This window comes from Salmo trutta, chromosome 12 (assembly GCF_901001165.1).
Source record: "Salmo trutta chromosome 12, fSalTru1.1, whole genome shotgun sequence".
In the NCBI taxonomy this organism is placed as follows: domain Eukaryota; kingdom Metazoa; phylum Chordata; class Actinopteri; order Salmoniformes; family Salmonidae; genus Salmo; species Salmo trutta.
This window is the reverse complement of record NC_042968.1, coordinates 7,671,699-7,683,869: the sequence shown is the minus strand read 5'-3', so window position 1 is coordinate 7,683,869 and position 12,171 is coordinate 7,671,699. Positions and strand designations below refer to the sequence as shown.

Here is a 12,171-nt window from a genome sequence, read left to right as displayed (position 1 = left end):
TTGCCTGATGAGCTAAGCTATCGATCAAATGCAATCCACAGAAGACCTCATTCACACAGGATAGCTTGGCCTTTTCAGAATGAATATAGAAGTCATCTTGCCAACCATCTTTGGCAAGATGTCTGATTTATAGTCAGAAATATAAACAAATTCAGCTGCACCAGTGTCCGAAGAAGGAGTCACCTGGTCTGCTTCAAGGACAAAGTTGGTTTCCACCGATGCAGAAGGAAGTCTCTCTGCTTTCATGCCAAGCATTTTGTTGAGTACTGCTTCTACAACTTCAGATGCTTTGCTGCAGTTGATCCCCTTGTTAGCAGTTATATTCAGGTACAATTCTCTTATATTATCATTGAAGAGGCCATTTGTAAGTGTTGGTACCTTTTGGGTGTGGAAAGAGTCCAATTCATCCTTAGTTTATGTGTACATTTGTAGAGTACAGTAGAGTAGGCTACAGTACAGTAGAATACAGTAAATGATACTGTGCTCTACTTAAGTGTGTGCTACTGTACTAAGCTCTACTGTACAGAACTATATTGTACTGACTTAAACTCTACTTTGTGTACTTCTGTGCTGTCCAAACTTGTGAAACATACTTGGCCATGCGGTAACGGAGACACATTTCCAAAAAAAGGCTTTTGAGGTATGATGGGTGTGGCGACGTGTGGCCTGATTAATATGGGTGTGGTCATTCGAAATTGCAAAACATGTTCATCACACCATACAGAATCGCCCTGTGGTTGTTCAGTACAGTACAGTTTCCGTTGAATTAAACTCTCTACACTATTCAGTTGTACTGAATGCACACCTGGTCTACTCACACCTGGTCTACTTCGCACACCTGGTCTACTTCGCCCATCAAGAGTATTTCCTTGAATATCCCACGCCTTGCATATGGCATACACCTATATATAGATGACCTCTCGGACACGACACATCCATTGTCTCTTGCCCGTCCATCGTCGCTCAGCCTGAAGATGAAATTGACAACCGTTAGGAAATTCTAAAGTATCTGTCGATGTGTAGGGGTTCACGCTGTTGCAACATGATAGATACGGGATCAAAACAGCGGAGAAGTTTAGGTTAAATGGTTTCCAGATCTATGGACGGCCAGGTGAGTTGTGTTTGCGCATAAGCGCATCCCCACATACCTTCAGGAACAGGTCTGGATGACCAACGGTTGGAGTCAGAGGGATGTTGGTCACTTCTTGAAGGAATGGAGAGAAGAGAGAGAGAGAGAAACACATGAATACATAGAGAAAATACTTATTGGAAGCAAGCATATAGCCTGCCAGAGGTTGAATGATTTTAGTTTAATGGAAAGCATGATATGATATAGAGGACACAGTGAAAGTCCATGGAGTGGCAGGCAGGGCTAGCTTTGAATACACCCTTCTGCATGTGCACTACTCTCACTTACATCAGAAGACTACATGAATAGAGGTTACATCCCAAATGGTACCCTATTCCCTACATAGTAAACTACTTTAGACCAGCAACCTATGGGCCCTGGTAAAAAATAGTCTACTATACGGATAACAGGGTAGAAACATAATAAGGCTCATCAGTAATGTTTCCCTTGTTGCAGATGATACCGTTGGTTGAGCAGGAGACTCGTCTCATCTGCTTGGGGTTTCTCCCCCAAACAAAAACATTTCGATCGATCTCGCCGGAACCTAATGTAGCTACTGTAAATGATCTATTCAATGGAATGAACGACTACAAAATATGAGCTTGTCATACGGTCGGACCTGCATGGTGAGTAAAATGCAATAACTAGCAATGAGTGAGTGTTCTCCAGTCCAAAGTTTTAGATAGCTACAGTAGCTAGCTAACGTCCTTAAATGAACGTTACAATTACAACGTAATTGCATTTGAATCTAATCTGTGCGATAGTTTGCTAGCTAGCTACCGTTAGCTAACGGTAAATTAATTTGCAGCTATAGCTAACGTTACTGTTAGCTATAGGCGACCGGCGGTACGGTGATGATATAACGTTTGCTATGATATTTTAACGTTAATGTTAGTTAGCATTTGCAAACGTTTATCTAGTTGAATTGTGACAATTAACTTTGATGTAACAATAGCATAAATAATTACCCAATTTGACAGTTAACGTTAGTTTCTTCAGCCTCAACAAGTAAATACTGGCAAACCAAAAGGTTTATACCACTAGATATAATTATGCTTGCTATGATCCTTGTCACGTCGTTAGTCTCTCGCACTAGTTTTGATCATGGCTGTACTGCTATTTTTCTCATAGTCTTCTATTTACCTGTAGATAACAACACTTAATTATTTCATTAATGTCTTTTATTGGAATTATATGACTGGATCATTTGAAGTGGGGGCTGCATGCATGCTATACTGGGTCAGTTTGTAATTCAAGCCTATTTTGTAAACTTGCTTCATTAATCCTAGTCCAGATTTCCCCATTTATTGATTACATTTCTTTGTCTATCAAATCCCCTCATGTAGGCCTATACCCTAATCCCAACATAATATTTATTGGTTGAATGTAGCCAACTCGTTTATTGATTTGTTCGATTTATTTTAAGCAATTTGGCATCCCATCTTTTATTAAGTTTAAGATTTGCATGATAATTTTAAAAAGTATATGAGTAAAATGTGCAACTGGTGGATGTCAACTGTGGTCTCTCGCTTGAGAATCTAGTTTGAGAACCACTGGACTTCACCAACGTGTTAAGCGTTGTTATGAGACGCAATGTGGATGGAGGATGCAGTGATTGCCAACTCATCTCTTTGGATTTCTCATCTTTTACACAGCGCAGCAGAGGTGGCCACTTGGTTTATGATTTGCCGAATTGACACCTGCGCTTTTATGCATATATTTATACATTTTCTGATAAAATTATTGCCAACCATGACCCGAAAATGTTTGACTGTCCATGGGTAGGCAATGCCTAAAATATGGGAAACTTGTCCCCCGCAGGTGAGGAATTATGCATTGAGAGGAGGCAGCTATTCATGCATTGTGACACTCTTCCCAATTTCGATGTCTGCGCGATCTACGGCCGACTATGTGATGCTGAGCGGCCGTGTGACTGCAGGGCACATGCATTTCGATTTACAGTACCACAATCACAGCCGCCCTCCTACATTTCGATTTACAGTACCACAATCACAGCCGCCCTCCTGCATTTCGATTTACAGTACCTCAATCACAGCCGCCCTCCTGCATTTCGATTTACAGTACCACAATCACAGCCGCCCTCCTGCATTTCAATTTACAGTACCACAATCACAGCCGCCCTCCTGCATTTCGATTTACAGTACCACAATCACAGCCGCCCTCCTGCATTTCGATTTACAGTACCTCAATCACAGCCACCCTCCTGCATTTCGATTTACAGTACCACAATCACAGCCGCCCTCCTGCATTTCGATTTACAGTACCACAATCACAGCCTCCCTCCTGCATTTCGATTTACAGTACCTCAATCACAGCCGCCCTCCTGCATTTCGATTTACAGTACCACAATCACAGCCGCCCTCCTGCATTTCGATTTACAGTACCACAATCACAGCCGCCCTCCTGCCGACGTTAAATGGAACACGATCTACCATTGTCAGGCGGACGTCGGCGAGATGTATGTGTGCTGTCTGGGATTTAAATATAGCCTCTTTTTGTTGCTGGCGTTCTATAAGAACTCCCCTTGTTCTGCCACCAATTTGCGCGCATCGCCCTTGTGCCGCAATGTTTGCAAACACAGAAAGGGGTCTATAGTCCGATGAATAAAATAAAACTGAGGGATTGTAGGCGGGACGTAAACCGTGGCTCATATATACAGGAAATTCAGGCCGAAAGTTCGCGAGCAAAATTAAACGTTTTCGTTGTCCTCTCTTCACATTTCTGTCTGTACAATGGATTGGAAGGGAGATACTGGCGTAAGTTTAACTTTACAGTGATTCTTGTTTGAAGAGGAAGGGAATAATTGTTTTCTATTTAGAGCGGTGCTAAAATAGCCAGCATATGTAGCTACTGATGGTTAGCTGCTTCCTGAACCGGCAGCAAGTTTGGGGGAAATGCCATTGAGAAGAGGCAGCAGTCATGCACGCCAAGGCGAGCTAACGTTAGCTAGCTAATAACGTTAAGATAACTCAACTGGCACCGAGCAGTAGGTGTGTAATGTCAGATTTACCAACGACGTTTCAGACAACTGTCATCGTCTATGCATCTGGCGTTATTCAGTATAGCTAGCTAGGTTGTTTAGGTAGCTGTATCACAACCGGGCGGTGATTGGGAGTCCCATATGGCGGCGCACAGTTGCGTCGTCCGGGTTTGGCCGGTGAAGGCCGTCATTGTAAATACAAATGTGTTTTTAATTGACTTGCCTAATTTTAATTATTTTATTTGTTTTAATAGCTGGATATGTGTGTCGTAGAACTGGGGAAACTGTATTAGGTAGCTAGTTAGCTAACTAACTCCCTAACAAAGCTGCAGTAGTAGTTTAGCTAGGTCTGATAACTGGTGGGATCGAGTCACTAGGTCCGTGTCCCGGGAAGAACGGGTCGAGTCGAGGCCAAATCGTGTATTGTAAGAGAGAGGAGTCCAGTCACAATTATGTTTCAATCTCAAATCAAGGGGGAAAAAATCTATAATATTTATTGAAACTACCACACAGCCCTTTTCATTATTTTGTCTACAACATATTTTGATTATGTAAGAATGATTTTTTTTTTTACAATAAATTTCAAATGCGTGTTTCATAAGTAAATTATTTTAAAGAAATTACATACCAAAAGACCGTTAGGCAAATGCTAGTAATTATTGCTTGATGCCAGAGTATGTGAGCCCAATTTGATTGGAGCGCAGAGCAAGTTTCCCTAAAGCTGGAGCGCTCACGTTACCATCCCCAGTGGCTCTGCAAACAGCCTGCTCTCCAGGCACCATCGTATGAGCCTCAATCTACAGACTGGCCAAACTCATGTTTCTAAAAGTGAATTCAAAGGCACTGTTGACTGAGCTTAATCATTTTAGGTTTCATTTTTTATGTCATTCTAAACAAGTCAGTCTATATGCACGATTTATAGACCAATCATGATTTAATACAACAAAATGTTTAAATGCTGAGCACTTAATGTTCCTGCCAGCCTAGTGTGTCGCACTCGCAAATGTTTCACAATGTATTTATTTGTAGACTATAGCCTTGAAATAATTTAAATAAAAAATTTTAAAAAATTGCCTAAATAATTCATATTCGTTCCTTCTCTGGCTACCTGTCTGCCTCCTAACCTATTTAGTGTTTATATGCTGTTTAATACTACATGTAGCCTATTTGAAATGAGTGCTTCTTAGTCACCTTTTCATGTTTATTAAAATACTTTTTATTAAAATCATATGGTTTGGTTTCAATACTTCAAAACCAAATGGTAGGTCCAGGTAGTCACACAAATAGATGGGTGTTGGTTAAATTGTGTTTTTTTTTTTTTATGAATGGAGCAGATGTTTTTAGCAGATTTGGAGGGAGTGGTTTTAAGACGAGCGGTTGGAATGGAGTTTTGAGTGGGATTTCCGACCGCTCAACTCTACTCACATACTCTGCTTGATGCCTCATTGCTGGTGCGCTTGCAAAGTAAACCGTTTATATTTTTGATTACCAAACCATTTTTGGAGCTGAATATTGATTTATGCTAATGCTCTCCCTAGAATTTGACGTTAGCGCTGCACCTGATCCAATAACTGTACAGCAAGTCATTGTTAGCATTCGGTATCAAGTAGAGATACCATGTCACTTCTCTGGAGTCCAGAGCAAGCAGAATAATACGGCCCATCTACCTGTACGCAGCGAAGATTGCAGGATCGGAAAGGAAAGCACGGTCTGTCTGCACCACACTCTATCACTTTGGAAGGCTGCCTGCCTGTAGAAGGCTCATTGCCAACTGGGTAGGCCTTTTCTTCCTCACAAATATTGTAATTAATATGCCAGATGATGTTACTTCTTCATATTGAAGGCAGTGCAATGTTACAGCCTGTGGTTTAGTGGTGCCTGGAGAAGTGGGTACACAACATTTTCTCTTGACCGTGTGGCTCGGTTGGTAGAGCATGGTGTTTGCAACGCCAGGGTTGTGGGTTCGATTCCCACAGGGGACCAGTACTGGGGGAAAAAATTATGAAATGTATGCATTCACTACTGTAAGTCGCTCTGGATAAGAGCGTCTGCTAAATGACTAAAATGTAAAAAATTAAAAAATGTAGATAAATGAGACTGAAATTCACAGGTTTCAGATTTTTCCAAAACATTTTCAGTCACACTTTTTTTAAAATAGAAAAACAACAAAATGGAATGTTCTAAATCCACAACAATGCTTAAACCACATCAGGAGAACACTTTTGAGGTCTGGAAAAAATCTAAGAAATGTATTTTTGAGTGTAGTTACCCTTTAATTCAACTGTGCAGTCACCCAGCACTGTTTGGTTAAGTGTTTCTGTAGCACACATGAGAGGGAGTTTGCAAAACAAATGGCCACTGGATTGATGCAAATAATCATGATATCATTCTGCAAGGTAGACATGGGCTACTTTTGTAGCTAAACTCAGCAAATAAAGAAATGTCCTATTTTCAGAACCCTGTCTTTCAAAGATAATTTGTAAAAATCCTAATAACTTCACAGATCTTCATTGTAAAGGGTTTAAACACTATTTCCCATGCTTGTTCAATGAACCATAAACAATTAATGAACATGCACCTGTGGCACAGTCGTTAAGACACTAACAGCTTAGATGGTAGGCAATTAAGGTCACAGTTAAGGAAACTAGTGACACTAAAGAGGCCTTTCTACTGACTCTGAAAAACACCAAAAGAAAGATTTCCAGGGTCCCTGCTCATCTGCATGAATGTGCCTTAGGCATGCTGCAAGGAGGCATGAGTACTCCAGATGTGGCCAGGGCAATAAATTGCAATGTCTGTACTGTGAGATGCCTAACACGGCGCTACAGGGAGACAGGAAGAACAGCTGATCGTCCTCGCAGTGGCAGACCACGTGTAACAACACCTGCACAGGATTGGTACATCCGAACATCACACCTGCGGGACAGGTTCAGGATGGCAACAACAACTGCCCAAGTTACACCAGGAACGCACAATCCCTCCATCAGTGCTCAGACCGTCCGCAATAGGCTGAGAGAGGCTGGACTGAGGGCTTGTAGGCCTGTTGTAAGGCAGGTCACCAGACATCACCAGACATCACCGGCAACAATGTTGCCTATGGGCACAAACCCACCGTCGCTGGTACCAGACAGGACTGGCAAAAAGTGCTCTTCACTGATGAGTTGCGGTTTTGTCTCACCAGGGATGATGGTCGGATTTGCGTTTATCGTCGAAGGAATGAGCGTTACACCGAGGCCTGTACTCTGGAGCGGGATCGATTTGGAGGTGGAGGGTCCGTCATGGTCTGGGGCGGTGTGTCACAGCATCATCGGACTGAGCTTGTTGTCATTGCAGGCAATCTCAACGCAGTGCGTTACAGGGAAGACATCCTCCTCCCTCATGTGGTACCCTTCCTGCAGGCTCATCCTGACATGACCCTCCAGCATGACAATGCCACCAGCCATACTGCTCGTGATTTCCTGCAAGACAGGAATGTCAGTGTTCTGCCATGGCCAGCGAAGAGCCCTGTTCTCAATCTCATTGAGCACGTCTGAGACCTGTTGGATCAGAGGGTGAGCGCTAGGCCCATTCCCCCCAGAAATGTCCGGGAAGAGTGGGGTAACATCTCACAGCGAGAATTGGTGCAGTCGATGAGGAGGAGATGCACTGCAGTACTTAATGCAGCTGGTGGCCACACCAGATGCTGACTGTTACTTTTGATTTTGACCCCCCCCCCCTTTGTTCAGGGACACATTTCTGTTAGTCACATGTCTGTGGAACTTGTTCAGTTTTTCTCAGTTGTTGAATCTTGTTATGTTCATACAAATATTTACACATGTTAAGTTTGCTGAAAATAAACGCAGGTGACAGTGAGGACGTTTCTTTTTTGTGCTGAGTTTAGTTAACATTTCATTGATGGGTTCTGGGATAGCCTTTCCATCTACCAGAAGACCGTTAGGCCTATCAATAGCATTGTTATATTTTTCCTGTTCCTTAATTGTTTGAAACCTGGATGTTTTTACTTCATATTATCAGTCATGTCTTACCGTGTGCACGTTCCTGCTCTTGTGAAGAAATAATACTTTTTCAACATTTAAGCTACATATTCTGATATGTTCCATCAGCCTTATTAATTGATATGGTGTTTACTTCCACTACACTAGCCTACTTAGATAGGCATTGTGGGTATTAAGAGATGAGTATACGCAATGCCTACCAAAAAAAGTGTGTCTACGGAGTATACCTGCGTATTAGTGCTTTCTGAGGTCGGTTCAGTTTCTGTTCATTATTAAAAAATTATCATGGTTTTCGGTTGTTTTTTGCCATGAAATGCATTATGTGAGTTGAATGTATTAATGACACAGAATAATACAATTAATAAGTCTCTCATGATGGTAGTGACTGTCAATTACTGCTTATCAGTTATTCACATTACTTTAATAAAATATTTGTTGTAAAATATTTATTTCATTCCAAGTCATCTCATCTCTATAGAGCTGCTGTCTAACAAAATCACAATTTTAGTAGTTCTTCAAAGGTAATAAGGAATACTTTTATGACTGCTGAATACCAACTATCAATCACTTAGATCATGTATTTTAAGGCTTGCGAAGCAACTGCTTTCTATCCCTCTCGAATTGCACATTCTCTTTCATTTTTCTTTTCTTCGGGGGTAAAGCGTGATTCATCATTTCATAGAACGTGTTTCCACTGCTCCAGAGTCCAATGGCGGCGAGCTTTACACCATTCCAGCTGACGCTTGGCATTGCACATGGTGATCTTAGTCTTGTGCTCGGCCATGGAAACCCATTTCATGAAGCTCCCGACACACAGTTGTTGTGCTGACGTTGCTTCCAGAAGCAGTTTGGAACTCGGTAGTAGTGTTGCAACCGAGGACAGACCATTTTTACACACTAAAGCACTCGGTGGTCTTGTTCTGTGAGCTTGTGGCCTACCACTTTGCGGCTGAGCCGTTTGTTGCTCCTAGACGTTTCCACTTCACAATAACAGCATTTACAGTTGACTGGGGCAGCTCTTGCAGGGCAAACATTTGACAAACTGACTTGTTGGAAAGGTGGCATCCTATGACGGTGCCACTTTGAAAGTCCCTGAGCTTTTCAGTAAGACCATTCTCCTGCCAATGTTTGTCTATGGCGATTGCATGGTTGTGTGCTCAATTTTATACACCTGTCAGCAACGGGTGTGGCTGAAATAGCCGAATCCACTAATTCGAAGGGGTGTCCACATACGTGTGTGTGTGTGTGTGTGTATAAAAATACAGATGGTAGGCTTTATGTAGCCTATTAAAATATATGTATTTTTTTTCACACTTGCGACTCCCCTAAACCTCCCCAATTTGAGAACCCCTGTGCTAGCTCACCCGACCTGAGCGTGTTTGCTGGTCCTATCAGAGAGCTGTGTGAGTTTCACTAGCCAATCCATGGAGAGACTGTTACAAAACTTCGCCAGATAATTTCAAGTCATCAGTCTTGAGGCTCCAAGTTCAAGTCGAGTCTCTAGTTATTTTATATCGTGTCGACTCTCAAGTCAGCAAATTTGTGACTTGAGTCCAGGTCATCCGACTCGAGTCCACACTGCTGTTTGTGGTCCAACTCCGTACAGTAACTGAGGATATTTGTTTGTCTTTGTGCTTTATTTTATAGATATTGCACCAGATTTTGGGGTTGTCTGTACAGTATTCCATTATGCCAAGAGGTCCAGTTAGAAACATGTCTCGGATGATGACCAATTCATCAGTGACGTTAGGTTCAAGCCCAGTTTGGTTTATAACCCATGTTAGTGTATTGGCTTGGTATTGTAGCTACTAAGAGATCAGTAACCCTTGGTTTGGTTACTTGGAGGATGGTACATTGGGCATACCAGGGATTGACATTTAAAGTCTGAAAGGCACTCGCCACCGGGCATGTCAGGAGTATTTTAAATGTTTTTGGTTGCCCGAAGATTATCACTTGCCCAAAAATCTAAATGAGCTATTTACTCTCAAGTGTCCTAATGCCTGCCTTTCACCAGCGCACTCACACTTTGTTACTTCTGTGAAATGTCATTATCCTCCCTCATGAGGGAGAGAAATAAGGAAATATCTTAAAGATACAGTACGTGGGTTTTTTGTTAATAGACTCTCAAGGCACAAGGCAATGTTTCTTAATCAGAAAAATCACAAATGGAAATATTTTATTTTGGTTCTCAGTAAAAAAAAAAAAATGAGCCCGATTTACATGGAAATTACAATTTTTGGCAAAAGGACCCATGAGTACCAACATGCGAAGTTCATAGTAGCATGTCAAATGAAAGCTGAGTCTGTTTGAGAAAGTAAGGAATATATACAGGTTTCTACCATTTTCCATCCTAAAAATGTGGAATAAGCTGGTCAAACAGCTGGAAAAGGGGTCTTTAGAAAACATCTACCAGAAAAAGTCTTAAGGTATTAGAAATACACCACAATAATGAAGTAAAGACCCCTGGCAACTAATATCAACACTTATATTTCATTTTGCTGAAATGATTTGGCTTCTGTAAATTTAAGAAACATTGCCTTGTGCCTTGAGATTCTATTAACAAAAAATCCACGTACTGTGTCTTTAAAATATTTCCTTATTGCTCTCCCTCATGAGGGAGGATAATGACATTTCACAGAAGTAACAAAGTAGACCTATCAATTTGTGTTTACTGATATCAATTTTGTTTATGAATTAAGTGATTTTAAAACTAAATTCTGCTACCAAATCGGTAACAGAATTTCTGCAATTGAATTGGCCACAATGAGAAATCATAGTGGTCACAAAACACAGTTGGGTTCACAAGTTTGGACAGCACAGTAGTGGAGTACAGTAAAGAAAAGTATAGTACAGTACACAGTAGAGCACATGAGTTGAGTACATTCATGTACTGAACTCTGTACTATGTTGCGCTAAACTGTGCTATACTTTGATGTCCAAACTGGTGAAAAATAGATGTCTATAATTAGTTAAGATTTGGCTGGACCAACCTATTTTGTCTTTGGGGGCAAAGCTCATTTAAAATAATTGCCATCATTGTAAATAAGAATTTGTTCTTAACTGACTTGCCTAGTTAAATAAAACAATTGCTAGTGTGTAGAACAATACCCACGTATGCAAAGGAGGATATTGCATATTTATACCTAATTCTTTTTTTTGTACCTATTTAGGATACATTACCATGAAGAGAATGACATAATTAAGCATTTCTGTGGTACAGATCAGGGATCCATGATTAAATTCCGTTACCGCAATTCCGTTACTGGGAGTAAATCCACTTCACTCACTTAGTTAAATAACCAAAACAGATTTATTTTCAAAGTCAATGTGTCATGTCATAGCTGACGGCCCATTTTCATTCTGCGAACATCATTGAATCTTAATTCGGAGCGTATTCTGAGATTTCAATGTTTGTTTGGCATACATGTTTTGAGTCTCACCTCAATTCCGTTACCATGGAATTGCCTTAATGCCATAAATTGTCTTTCACTTAAACAATGGGGAGGAACCAGAAAGATCAGGCTACTGGAGTTCTTTGCAGTTTGGATGTTTTCGCGATTTGTTATTTTATCACCTGCCCAATGGGTCAACCTCAGAGCCGGCTCAATTTGCGTGACTGCTCAGTTCAATTGTCCCAGGCAGTAGGCCAACCCTTAATGTCAATCACTGCATACCATCTAGTTGCAAGTCAGGCAAACTCGCCAGAATTGAGAATTTCCATCCATTATTGATAATGTGCCCATTCTCTCTCTCTTTTTGTGTATTTTACAGGGTCACAACCATGACAGTTGCCATGGCCACGGGGGTCACTCGCATGTGCCTGCTGTGCATGGTTTCGGGGATCACGGCAGTAGGATGGCGCACGGGTTCATGCCTGCTTTCCATGGCCAGTTTAGCCCAAGAGCTGACCAGATGATAGACCTCACTCAGCAGCCCAAGAAACGGTCGGATATGGATGACAGCAGCAGCTGGGACATCGTCAAGGCAACACAGTAAGATTCACCTCTGTTGTGTCTCATACGAAGCCCTATTAATGACCACACATT

General features: G+C 41.5%; 1 protein-coding gene across 1 annotated transcript in view; it reads left to right on the top strand.

Moving 5' to 3' along the window:
* Positions 1-3,459: 3,459 nt before the first annotated feature.
* LOC115202848 (palmitoyltransferase ZDHHC13-like) overlaps positions 3,460-12,171 on the top strand; it is a 43,773-nt gene continuing 35,061 nt past the window's right edge. Inside the window, exons 1-2 of the mRNA XM_029766923.1 lie at positions 3,460-3,906; positions 11,897-12,117. Coding sequence (XP_029622783.1) covers positions 3,883-3,906; positions 11,897-12,117 — 245 coding nt within the window. The 5' untranslated portion in view covers positions 3,460-3,882. The remainder of the gene's footprint in view (positions 3,907-11,896; positions 12,118-12,171) is intronic.